Raw genomic sequence first — 13918 nt, forward strand, 5'->3', positions numbered from 1 at the left:
GACGTGCTGCTGTGTCCCAGTAACTAACTCTGGGGATTAGCAGACTGTGACAGAGGGACCAGCTCGGCTCGGTGTTCGGGCTGCATATTGCTTAGTATCATGTGAACTGTGAAGAATACATGACTTCAGATATCAGATTGTAGATTTTTGTTTGTTTTTAGAAAAGCTCTATTTTTTACACATTTCAATGTCACAGGTGCATTTGGCTCTGGTGGTTCTGGATAAAACAGTTAAACAGACATCTTGCTGTCACTGTCACTGAGCCGGTTGTTTGATGGATGAAACTCTTAATGAGGGAGGGGAAGGTTGGATTAGTTCATCCCTGCCCAGTCAAGCCTGTTGCAACATTTCCGTGTTTGTGACTCCACTCCCGGGACCGCTGAGCTGAATGCCTTCCTGCAGGCCACTCACCCTGACATGTGCTTCTACCTAACTGGTTTTACAGCAATGCAGTTATGACAGCGCTTTCATTTGAAGCTGAGTAAAGAAACCTTTTGTTTTAACTAAGACAGAAGTATCATTTTAATATTCTGTGTCATTGCAAAACGTTATAAATCCCGATTTACACTTGACTACAGATACACATGAAAGCAGTGTTATTTGTTGTATGGTAGTCCTCTGCCTGGTGCTACGTTCTTGTAAGTATTAACCAGAGAACAATACAACATCTTGAATTTAGGTCAGTAGTGCACCGGAGAAGAAGCTTGTGTGGCATACAGAAAACAAATAGATAGTTTAGTAGCTCCCTCTTGTGGTTAAAACAAATATTGGAGACATGCTGTGGCCATAGATAAACACGTCTATACTCTAGTATTTCTGTGTGTGCATGAAGTGCATGGAGGGAAAATGGACACTTTTCATACACATCCTGTGATTGTGGAGGAGATGGAAGATTAAATGAGCTTTGATTCAGTTTGAAATCTGTTCTGAGCAGAACATCGATACTTAGCGCTGAGCTGGTCAGAGGATCGTTGTATCATCTCTCTATTCTGCTCTAAATTGCCTACCTGTAGTGTTTGTGTTCCCCTTAAGTAAAAGTTTTTGTGTAGCACCTGATGAGAAACTGCCTCTGATTCCCTGTCACCAGGAGCAGAGAGGGGAAAGGAGAAGTGGCAGTGGTAATTGATGTGGTTATGCAAATTCTATTAATAGCCCCTGTGTATATCAGCAGCTGTCCCTCTTCTTTCTCCCTGCCCAGCCCCTCTCATATTACCCTCCTCCACCTCTCAGACCACAGCTTTACCATGCTGTGCTGACTGTGACACCGCCCCTGAAGTCCCACTCACTCAGGACTAGTGAGTGTGTCTCTCTGCAGACCCAGGCCCGACCTGCCTTTGGCCCTGACCGCGCTGCTCCAGTGACAGAGTGAGGATTGGAAGGTTAACCAGGCCTGGAGAGAAGGTAATGGGCTCGGCCTCTGGTGGACGGTGTGTGTGTGTGAGCAGTGTGATCTGCTCGTGGTGTACATACTCTGCTTACCAGCTCCATTTGGGCACTGATGGCGTCTCAGAGTGGCCTCCTTTGCTGCTCAAACTATTTATAGGAGCGACTGATGAAAGCGGGGCCAGAGATGGTGAAACATGTTGCTGCGCACTTCACTTTGCTCACTGAGTAAAAGGCCCATTTTGACCTGAGGCTGTTAATGAAGAGTGATGACGGGCGTCTGATCAAGTGGCATGTTTGACGGTCGTTAAATGTATTGATGTGTACGATGTTTTATCCCTCTCTCCATCGATCATTTACATGACTGACTTTAATGTTTTTGCTCTCTGAGTTGTGTTGTGTCATGTTTTCTGATTGAATCACTAGCGTTGTATGTAACACTGTTGTGTGCTGATTGAGGTGACGGGCAGGTCTTAATGCACAGTTATAATAACAGCCGCATGTAATTAATAACACTGATTGTGAGTAAAGACTCTTGTTTGCAGTGAAAGTCTCACCAGAGCTTCGTCTCCATGTTTCACTCTTGTCTGTTGTTGTGTGAAGAAACCATCAAACCACGTATTTCACTCTGTTGTTCATGTGTTCTGTTCTCAGTGCTGCATGGTCCCTCTGCCCTATCGGTGTTTGACCTGTTGTGTGCAGAAAACAAGTTCACAGCATCCCATCGCTCACCCCTACATTCCCGCTCTTCGTCGCTCTGCACAGTCCATCCTCCTCTTCCTGGCTGTCTCTTCTTTCTTTCTCTCATCATTCCATATATTTATTCTCCTTGCCGCCCAGCTTGTTCCATGACTTCTGGCCAGTCACCATGGCATACAAATCACGCTTTTCATTCTGGGAGCAAAAGGGAAGTCTTGCTTTTCTGGATTTTCTTTTTGCCTTACAGTTTGTATCTGCATCTTGTTGCTTGTTAATTTTTTGAAATGCTCCTTTCATGTTGATGGAGAAAAACCTTAATCTGAATCTCTGGTTTGATTTTTTTGTGTTGCTTTTTATTGTGTAGGTTAAAGTTGAGAACAAGCCAGATGTAAGTGTTGACTCACCTGCATGTGTTTGAATAGTCTTTCATACAATCTGTTGTTAAGCTTCATAATGATCAATGAAGTGTAGGTTGAAAATTTTTGCAAAGCCAAAAAAAAGAAAAAGTGTATGTGATGCATGGTTTATATCCATGTTTACTCTGTAGTCGTCCTCTCTGTCTTTGTGGCTGTCGATCAGCAGAATACTGTGAAACAATGACAGATGTATCACACAGACCCACTCATAAAAACATTGGTCCATACTCCTCCTAGTGGCTTAAAACTCCACAAGGTACCTTTCATTTTATTTCTGAATAAACCCATTACAAGGTCTGGATGCGCTCAACTCATTAAACTCAGACCACCTAAGACCTGTCTCAGGCCGTTTGTCAATAAGCTCCAGTGTTCAAATTCAAGCAATCAGATTGCATACACTAACCCGAGTGGTTGCACACGTGAGCTTTAGTGAGAGTTTTAAGAAACACAAATAGAAATACAGAAGTTGATATGAAGCCATTTTGGATAACCTTCTGTGCATAGTTTCTGAGCCCAGAACCAGCTGCTGACATCTTCCACATCAGCTACAGTGTGGGAATAATCTGCCGTCCTCTGTTTGTATCCAGTCTGATGTAGATAGTAGTCAGCCGCAGGCAGTCACTACACCTGGGCAGGACACAGGAAGTGGTCCACAGTCAACTGCATCAACAGCCGAAGCTTCCTGTAGTAACGCTGCCATGGGCGGATCGGACACCCCCGGTGAGGAGCAGAGTTCTGGTGGTAAAAAGGTGGTGAGGATTGTAAGAAGAGTTGTTAGACGTGTGGTTCCCTCCGGGACGGAGGAGCAGAACCAGCCCGCTGGTCCTGAGGCTGCCAGGCCTGTACCCAAACCCACTAAAGCTGCTGGGGAGGACAAGGATGACATCTCCAGGGGCCTGACCAGCCTAATGGGCAGAAGTCGCACCAAGGAGCACCGGCCTCGCACCCGCACCCAGGACCGCAAGGAGGACCTGAAAGAAGAGGAGAAAGAACAAGTGGAGGAAGAGGAGGAAAAACCTACAGGGGAAAAAACAGAGGAGGTCGAATCCACACCTGCGCCTACACCTATGTCACCACCAAACCCTGCTCCACCAAAGTCTAACCCCCTCACCACTCCAGGTGGATTCATCCCTCCACCCAAACCGGACCCTTTGGCCCCGCCTGCTGGTTTTGTCCCTGTCTCCAGACAGAATCTCTTGAGTCCTCCGCCTGGTTTCATTCCTGCCAGAAAATCCAGTCCTCTGCCGCCAAAACAGAATCCCCTTGCAAGACCTCCAGGATTCATCCACGTCCCAAAGACAGACCCCCTGGCTCCCCCCGCAGGGTTCATCCCAAAGCCTCGTACATTCGCTGTAAAGAAACCGGAGGTACTGAGTGAAAGGAGAAGTGCATGTTCACTAACCTCAGGGTGGAGCATGCTGTGTGACACTACACTTCACATCCCTGACACCTCATGATGTGACTGTCTTCAACTACAGCGTAGATGGTGACATTTTATTACAGCTGGTATTATAAATCAGGGACATCTAATCTTTGTTTGTTGTTGGATAAAATGAATGGAACTTTACACTTTCTCTAAAGCACAAGTTGCTCTTTGATTTCTGACAAAAACGAGTCTTGATCTAATGAAGCTGCCCTGAACAAGTGAAGCGAAGCAGGGAACATGTAGCAGCTCATGATCAGACGTCATCAGTGGGTATAAGGCTGTGCTTGTGGCCCACACTCTGCTAGTCCGGTCAGTAGGAGTTGTCTGTGAGCACTGAACTGGGACTCATTACTGCCACTTTCTGCAGACGGAGCTTTGAAGCTGTGCTCTGTCTGCTGCAGTGTGGACCACTGAGGCAGGAGCTTCATGTTTTCAAAGAAAGGAATCAGGATGAGGATAAAATAATATTTTTATAGACTGAACATCAGTAGTTATTTTCAGTTAAACATTGTTTTCCTCATAACAGTTGATCAGAGAACCAGAATCCCACTTCGTCACATGTCACCATGTGTCGCTTGTAGCTGATACATGGATGATTAAATTCAGCTTCAGCTGAATATGAAGTGTTTATGCTTGAACTTACAGAACGAAACCTTTTGTCTCCCCAGACAACATCATGATTGGTGCTGTATTTAGCTTCTTTGGCGTTCTGTCTGAAATGTTATCAGCAGATGTGAGGTGAGATCAGAACAGCTGGGTGTTTGGAAAGAGAGCCAGGGATTTGATTTTAGAGATATGTGCATTTTTGCTGCTTTGAGGAGAGATTCAGGTTTTAGATACTAAGAGCAGGATCAAGATGTCAGCTGAGACCACTTAAAGTGGACCCCACTGAACATTTGTGTGTGACTCAGCATTCCTGGAGGTCTGTGCCGCCTACTTATTTCAGCTCTCACATAGTGACGTACCAACAGACTGTGACAAAAAGCATATTTCTGTTGTTGACATCAGCCGTTACCTTTAAACACAACTGAATTATCTCTGGAGAAAATCAGTCTGTCGTAATGTGTTTTGTTGAAGTTTGATGAATTCTGACTTTAAGCATATTACATACAGTTTGAGATTAACACTGTAATGTCCGTACATGGCTTTACTGTCATCTAAAAATAAAAATAGATAATGATTTAAACAGTTTTTAGCAGCACTTGAAAGATAACTAATAAGAACCAAACTAGAATTATTGTTATTATTAAAGTGCGACAGCTGCAGACAACCACAAACCGAAGCTGTAGAAGTTTTGATGGTTTAAATTCAGGTGCTGGTCTCAGATTCCTTGGATGTAGTTCCTTGTTAGAAGATAGATAGATGCTATATTTATCCCCTAGGGGAGGTTCATGCGTCCATTAGCTCATTGTTGATGGTCATAATAATAATAATAATAATAATAATAATAATAATAATAATAATGATAACAGTTGATCATAAATAAACAATAATAATTAGATTATTAGATTAGAATTAGATTTTGTTGTACGACAGTTCAACACTAAATTCCTTGTTTAATTAGTTTAAAAAAAAATCATTGTAGCTTAAATAAGTATTGACAGCCACAGACATTATTATTTTGCGGCAGCGCTAAATGATCCAGTTTCTTTATTAATTTTACTCACTCATTTCCTGATTGGATTAACTGGAAAATGTAATTATTAGGATCAATTGTCGGTTGTATCGATCATCAATCAATCACGCTCATCGAAATCTTCCCATGTTAATTCCGTCTCTGTTTCTGTGTGTCTGTGTGTTTGTGAATATTTACATTCACTGTGTAAAGGTGAAGGAGACATCTTGTCCCCCCGTGGTCCTCACTGGTAAGCCGTCTCTTGTCGCTCTGCCCCAGGCCCAGTCTGCACCCAAACAACAGGTGTGTCTTTATCTTCCCGCAGAGCTGCACGCAACAGTGTGTTCCTCACATTCAAAAGCATGACATGTTTTTTCACAGCATGCTTGTAAGTGCTGGTTCAGTGTTCAGTTTGTCTGAAGTGGACAATCAGAGCAGTCACCTGTGGATCACTGACTTTACCTTTCTTCACTCATTTTGCAATTTCCGGCCCCGATATGCAACCGTAGGTCCCAGAGCTGATCCCGTCCGAGGAGGATTACAAGCGTGTGAAGAGGATCTTCACCGTCAACGGCAGCGATGTAACATGTCTCTCCCTCAGTTTGTCTGGTTTGCACCTTCCATGCTTTACCAACCCTGTGACCAGCCTGAGTCAAGTGCTTGCATCCCCAGATAGAGGAACTGTGTGGGGCTGTCCCATGCTGTCCCCTCTGCCTTAGGTTTCAGTTACAGGGTCCCCTGCTGGGCTGTTGGCCACGCATTGTGAAATCTGACGCTTTGAGAGCTCAGAGAGGATTTCTCTGACTCACAAGTTACAGAGTCACTTCATGAGAAAATAAGCCTTCTGGAAATATCAGAATAACTTGAATGTTTATAAAATACTGAGGAGGAAAATATCTGTGGATAGTTTGATAAATCTCCAGCTGTGGACCCATGAATGGTGTATGGATGAAACTTTCTATGTGACTTATTAGTAACATGTTTTTATTTCAGAAAAGAAAACAGCATGAATTCTTTGCCTGTTGCAGTTGACTGTTACACCTCTGATGATGGATTTACACAGCTTTAGTGACAGATTTAGCTCCTCCTGCTTCTCCTTTTCCTCTCTATAGTTTTAATTTCTTTATTTCTGTCAGGTGGAGAGGAGCACACAGCATCTTGTGATTACTTTGGCAGTGTCTGGTTACTTGTTGTTATTGTTATTCCTTCTCCTCACTCTTGTCTCCCGTTGTCTTAAATGATGTCCCATGTCTCTGCCTTTCCTTTTCTGCGGGTCATTGGATCCTGGCTTGCCGCTGTCCTCTTTGCTGTTTGCATGGCTAGCGTGCCAGAGGCCACAAATCCTCTCAGGTACAGGCTGCTCAACCGTGAGTTCTGCGTACTCCCTCGCCTGTGGAGAGCTGGAATCTATGCTTGTTCTCCTCTATTGACCCCTCTCTGCCCTATTTTGTCTGTGCCTGCTCGTCTTTGTCCCGCGCTGCTCTTTGAGGTTCAGTTCTGGGTTCATGCGAGGGCCTGGACTGTAGCGAAGTGATCCAGTATCTTTGTATATTATATTATTCTAACCATTGATCTCTATGGTTAGATTCATGAGAATTGACTGTTACATTACATCACAGGAGTGCACACTTGGCTGCATGGTGTCTGGCTTTTCTACCTTACTGTGCTACCGATCTTGTTAAGTGTGAATTTTGTGCCCATAGACCAACACACTGTACTTTAATGCACTTTGTAATCCCTGCTCATTAATGCATTAGTGTTCTAATTCTTTTATGGTGAATTTCTTGAACGCCTCACTCACGCGACGGCTGCTTGACTGACTTTGACCTGAGACGACAGCTGGTGTTCTCGCTGCAGTGCTCTCTGTCACGTTTTTCACTCATTACATTTTTTCACCTTGCCCATAATTTGCATGTCCTCGATTGAGAGCTTGGAAACTGCAACGTTTAGCTGTCGAATCCATCACTAAACAAAGGCTGACGTCTCCGCTGACTTCTGCTTCCTCCCTTCTCCAGTCCAAGCTGGTTGAAGACCCTGTGGCCATCCTCCAGGCAGCGCACTCCGCTGCAGCGAAGGTCTGGCCATGGCGACACCTGACTGTAGTTGTGTTTGTGTCCCTCTCATGTTTCACAGTGGTGTGTGTGTGTTTTGTGGTTTTCGTGTGTGATGAACTGGTGAAGGGGATGGGAGGATGGTCCAGCAGTTAGTGACTTAATCCCAGCACCAAGAAAGTCCAGGATTCATCTTCCCTGTGGCTCTACCTGTTGAAGTAGATCGACTCAACAGTTAACACATCTCAAACACAGGGAGAAAGTACAAAAGCACTTGTCCAATCTTTATTATGCTGTATTTAAAGTAGTTTACTGTATTTCTGTGCAGTCCTCCAAAACTTGTGTTTTTGTGTGTGTCTGTGTGTGGGTGTGTTGTGCTTGGCGTTGAAGTTTGATCATAGTCATTATGAGTTTTCTGGTGTGATAATAAAACAGTGGTATTCTTGAATGTGTAAAGGTCAGTTTATACAGTTTGATCTGGCACTGACTGTTGATCTGCTCTAACAGGGAAAGACTGAGGAGCAGATCACAGCAGAGAGAGCCTGGTATAACACCGACAAAGTATGGCTCGTCCACAAGGATGGATTTTCTTTGGGTTAGTAAAAACTTCTTTTTCTCTGTTTCTAAAGTGAATTCTCCACAGTGTCTTTGCAGCGCTGCTGTCTGACGTGTGATTGAAAGACTATAGACGTGGGTGTCTGAAGCAGACAGAATGATTTTGACGTTAAAAGAGAGCACCTGAATAATCTACTCCATTTTACCTAGGGCTGTGTGTAATTAGATTAACCACGTTTTAACACTGAATGCTTGTTTAGTTTTAATAAAGCTTAGAAGTTATTAAAATGGATACAGCTGCCACACATTATCAGACATGTAAGATAAGATGCACTCAGGGTGAGATGGTATGTCATGATAAATTAACTCAACACTTTGTGGCGATGCAGCAACTCTCCTGAAGACAGAGGCAGGCAGTCTGCCAGAGGGGAAGGTGAAAATCCGCCTGGAGAGTGACGGATCTTTATTGGATGTGGATGAAGACGATGTAGAGAAGGTATTTAATCATCAGCTCAACTCTGAACCTCATCAGTTACCAATGGCTCTGCTCGAGTGGAGTGACCTTTGACTCTGACCTCTAGGCAAACCCTCCAATGTTCGACCGAGTTGAGGACCTGGCCTCTCTGCAGTATCTGAACGAGTCGAGTGTGATGCACTCTCTGCGGCAGCGGTACGGCGGCAACCTGGTGCACACCCACGCTGGGCCGAACATGGTGGTCATTAACCCCATTAGTGCCCCCTCAATGTACTCTGAGAAGGTAGGCTGCAGCCTGTGCATATACTGACACATCTCCTGCAGAATATGAGAGCGGAGAATAAACCTACAGAGATAGTCACTGTGTATAACCACTCCCCTCCTCCACTGTCCCTTTGTCTTTCCAGGTAATGCAAATGTTCAAGGGCTGCAGGAGGGAGGACACTGCCCCTCACATTTACAGCATGGCGCAGTCTGCCTATAGAAACCTCCTGACAACTCGCCAGGATCAGTCCATTGTGTTGCTGGGTAAGAGCGGCAGTGGCAAGACCACCAACTGTCAACACATCATCCAGTACCTGATTACCATCGCTGGCAGCACCAACAAAACCTTCTCCAGTAGGTTTGAAAGGATCCAAACACTAAATAAGAAGAATAAAAATTGACTGCATGTTGTTGTGAGCTCCTACAAATGTCTGTGTGTGTTTGTGGTCTGCAGCAGAGAAATGGCAGGCAGTCTACACTGTTCTGGAGGCGTTTGGAAATGCCTCCACCTGTATGAACGGGAACGCTAGTCGCTTCTCTCATATTGTTTCCTTGGACTTCGACCAGGCGGGTCTGGTGACCTCAGCCTCTATCCAGGTACAACTAACCACATATTTAGCTCTTTAAATCACTGGTACTGCTTCACCAAATCTCCCACTCCTATCATCTTTGATCTCAAGACAGAGTGTCGTGAACTCGTATAGATTTTCTCCAGCAGGCTTTGTTATTTGTTAACTTTGACTTCCACTGTCTATAATGAATGATCTTGTCCGCTCTGCTCTGGCCTCACAGACCATGCTGCTGGAGAAGATGAGGGTGACCAGAAGACCAGAGGGAGAGTCCACTTTCAATGTCTTTTACTACCTGATGGCTGGAGTAGACAGCTCTCTCAGGTCAGGGTTAATACACTGATGTATTGCAATGATATCTAATGCTCCTTAATGCCTTTGGAGAATGGGGCTGATTTCCTTCCTAATTCTACTGATGCAGATGAAAACAGACATGAGAGATGTTGATGGCTTTTTCTGTTGTTCATCAGAACTGAGCTGCACCTCAACCACTTTGCTGAGAACAATGCTTTTGGAATCCTGCCTCAGACAAAGGTAAATAACACCTGTTAAATGTAGAAGGCCTGGATTGGAAACTGTGTCCTTTTATAAAGCTCAATGTCTAACGTGACTTTTATATTGATGCATGTTGTGTGTTGGTCCAGTAGTAGACTGTACATAGATAAAACAAATCACTTGATCAACACCGGCCAGCTGTGTCACAGTTTACTGTTAACTTTACAACACATACAAACTGTACAAATGACAAAAGGTCAGAAATTGTATTTTGAAAGTTTTGCTTTTGAGATTTTTCAATGGTGTTTGAACTTATAATTTGATGTCTTACATTAACACATTTTATGATTGATAGCTCAGTAAGAATTTGATTTGATTATCATATATGTGCTGCCTGTCAGACTGAAGATAAGCAGCGCGCCTCCCAGCAGTTTTCTAAGCTCCAAGCAGCCATGAAGGTTCTGGGGATCAGTGGTGATGAGCAAAGAGCCTTCTGGCTCGTCCTCGGGGCCATTTACCATCTGGGAGCTGCCGGAGCTACTAAAGGTACGAGAGCCCCACCCACACACACACACACACACACACACACACACACACACACACACACACACACACACACTACAGTACATGATGAAATCACCAAAGTGGTCTGAAATGACCTGTTAGCAGAAATCATTTTAATAACTCTGTGTAATATCTGAAATGTAAAGCCTGCTTTATGTCACTGTAGGTAACATCCTCTGTGTGATACAAGACAGCTGTAATTCAGATAACTGAATTATGCATTTGCACTTTAAAAGAGTCAGTGTGCAGGTTGTTGGACTCCTCCATCTCATTGATCTATAGCTCAAAATAAAAAATTTAGGCAGGAACATTTTGGGATCAGGGTGTGACGGGATTCATCGCCACAGATTCATCCTACAGCATCTGGTCTCCGTAGTTTGGGCTGCTGTTAGAGCTGACATAGATTTCTGTTGAAGCACAACCACAGAAAAATCAGTCTCATAGTGACATTAAGGTCTGACAAAGGTTCATCTGCAATAGAAGAATGCATCAGACAACCGAAGGCAACTGCTCTTAAACACAGGGATTTGTTCTGGTCTCTGAAGCTGTGAGTCTGATGAAACCTAACATCAGTCAGTCTGATTGTTTTTTTTAATTGTAGTTGTAAAGTAATAGATATGCCTCTCACAGAGCATTTGACTTTCATTTTAAAATTAGATATGTGCCATTTAAAAAGGCTGGAGCCGTGCAAAAGATTTTTATGATGGGTGAGTTTAGTATTAGTCATATTTTATTTCTAAATATGAAGGGCCCTTTGGCTTTTCAAGGATGGAATTATTTATGTTTTTCTAATAAATGTCTGTCCAAACAGAGATTTAAAAGTCGTTATTTATTCTAATCTAAAATGACTTCTTCTTCTTCTGCTGCTGCAGCTGCTGCTGCTGCAGAAGTTTGGATTCTCTGTATTTATTCATTTCAACTCTCTTCAGTGCAGAACTGATTGGCAGAGTCAAAGTCCAACTAAGGAATCTTCATCTACCTACAAAAATATTTTTATATGACTGACATTACAGTTAACCTGATGTGTAGTTTTCTGTGCTTTGGAAGCGGTTACCAAACACGGCGTATTAAAATAACATGCAACATGAAACTCATGCGGACTGTGTTGTAGCAGTGGCAGCATCTCTGTATTTTCTGTTGTTGATATGTTTGTTCATTTTTCACTCTCAGCGCTGTAATTGCCAGTCACACTGCAGAATTGCTTGCCAAAGTATCTTCAGTGATTCCCTCCAGCTGGCTGCCAATCTTTCTGATGGCAGCGTAACACAATCCAGGAACAGTTTTTAAAATTTACAGCTATGAATATTGTCCTGCGCAGCATCTGCTGTTGGGAATACAGACCCTAAACAACTTTGTTCCGATCGGAAAATCACTGGTTGACTTGTGGACTCGGGATTCCTGTGGTTCCCATGAAGAAACAATGCCTGATGGGATAAAAGTTATGACCAAGAATTGACCTCAATTAAATTTTGTCTCGTGGTCTTGAAAATACTCCACGCCTTTAAAAAAATATGCTTCTGCTGCCAGGACTGAGTTTGTATTTTACCACACAATATAAAAAGTACATAAAGGCCGTTCACTGGCAGCTTCACAGTGAGACACAAGAGGGCAGCAATGGTCTCTAATCCAACAGAACTAATTAAAAGCACCAGCGGAAACAGCTCTGTGTGTGCTGTACTGTCAACACTTGTGTCTGGTTAGTGCAGTTATAAAAAGGCTTACCACACTGAGTCTGGGTGCTTTTTAAGTGCACGTGTTGTACGTATGTAGTTTTTTGTCTGTGAGACTCATGAACTTCTTAATGATTTATTCAGTAATATTCAATTATATTGGAAAACCCAATTTCTTCTTTGATGTTTTACCAGAATTTAAATAGCTGTGGTGGCGAATATCTATCAAAGCAAATATTTAAATGTCTTTGCTTGTCTTCCCTCCATCCTGCTTATCATCATGAAGAGTGTGCAGGGCTTCTGCAGCGCTGATGAGACAGATAGAGCCCACTACTCTCTGTGTGAAATCCCTCAGGTTCTGTCTCATGTCTTAGAAGATACCACTTCATGGTGGATTAAAACGGAAGTTTGTGCTCATATCTGCATGTTTCCATCAGCAGCCAGTAGATTAAAGAGAAACTTGTCTTTTCTGACAGAGGTCTTTATGTAAATAAATTAATTGTGTCCCCACTAATGATAAGTTTTGCTTTCATTCTAAACATGATAAAATGGGCAATTATTACTTCAGCTTCAGACATTTTCTCAACATTAAACAATAGAAGCTTTTACTTGTAGATGCTGACTATCTCTTTTTCAATATTCAAAGTATTTTCAGCATGCTTTTGGTTCTGTCCTCGCCAGCTGTGTCAGTGTCAGCTTGACCAGAGACATAATCCCGCACTGTCACAGACAGGATTGTCACAAAGCTACCAGGCTAGCCGTGTGCCTGCAGTAGTTGGCAGAAGGGCTAATGGACGTTTTCATGCATGTGTCTCAGCTGGCAGGAAACAATTTGCACGTCATGAGTGGGCCCAGAAGGCAGCCTACCTGCTGGGCTGCACCCTGGAGGAGCTCTCCTCCTCCATCTTCAAGCACCAGGCCAAGGGCACCCTGCCCAGAGCCAGCACCATCCGCCAGGCTTCTGACGAAAATGGCACAGCAGATGCAGGTACTCCACACACCACATTTACCAACAGACTCTTTCTTCTTCATTTCTCACAGCCCCCCCCCCCCCCCCCCCCGTTTTCTCTTTGTCACTTTCACTCTGTTTGCGCACACACACATTCGCTTCTGCTCATCACCTGAGGGAAATTGCATGCTCTGGAGAAAGTAAAGCTTATCTTAGTAATGAATACCACAGCTTTACAATGGCTATTGACAGATAAGTGCACACACTATGTAAGGACAAGCAGTTTTGGTTCCACTCTTCATTCATTGTCCTTGAAATCATAATTGCCTCACATTGATTTTTCATACGTGCAGGTCTTCTGACTACCATCAGGACTGCGACATACTTTGAAGGGCAGGAGGATGCAGTTAAAACTCTATGACAGCAGGGATGGGCAGAGTTGACCTCCGTTTCACCTTCCCTCTATCTGCCCTCACACATGAGCATATAGTCATAGATGTGTGTGTGTGCGCGTACATGCACCCCCAAGCACCATAAACTCACTATTTTGTGTGATAGTGGACTGAATTAGGAGAACCTAACAGGTGGCCATTGCCGCCAGGCACAGACATGAGTATGAGCTGTTTGATCTGACCGATTCGGAAACACCTGAGTCCCTAAATGACTCTGCTTTACAGACACAATTTCAGACTCAGTTTGAATACTTTATGCCTTTGGGCATAATGTGCTCAAATGTACTAGTACATCCTTGTCGAAGCAAATTTACTGACTGTTGTTTCAGTCAAAA

At 43.6% G+C, this 13918-nt stretch overlaps 1 protein-coding gene across 1 annotated transcript in view; it reads left to right on the plus strand.

Annotated features, from left to right (window-relative positions):
• Window positions 1-13918, plus strand: part of LOC111663908 (unconventional myosin-XVIIIa-like) — a 57993-nt gene that overhangs the window by 9546 nt on the left and 34529 nt on the right. Inside the window, exons 3-11 of the mRNA XM_087177125.1 lie at window positions 8098-8185; window positions 8535-8641; window positions 8727-8903; window positions 9028-9238; window positions 9339-9481; window positions 9677-9777; window positions 9924-9987; window positions 10350-10494; window positions 13000-13170. Of these exons, the coding sequence (XP_087033251.1) occupies window positions 8098-8185; window positions 8535-8641; window positions 8727-8903; window positions 9028-9238; window positions 9339-9481; window positions 9677-9777; window positions 9924-9987; window positions 10350-10494; window positions 13000-13170 (1207 nt within the window). The remainder of the gene's footprint in view (window positions 1-8097; window positions 8186-8534; window positions 8642-8726; window positions 8904-9027; window positions 9239-9338; window positions 9482-9676; window positions 9778-9923; window positions 9988-10349; window positions 10495-12999; window positions 13171-13918) is intronic.

Source organism: Seriola lalandi, unplaced genomic scaffold, assembly GCF_002814215.2.
Source record: "Seriola lalandi dorsalis isolate HSWRI2012SDOR001 ecotype SW California unplaced genomic scaffold, Sedor1 jcf7180002054581, whole genome shotgun sequence".
In the NCBI taxonomy this organism is placed as follows: Eukaryota; Metazoa; Chordata; class Actinopteri; order Carangiformes; family Carangidae; genus Seriola; species Seriola lalandi.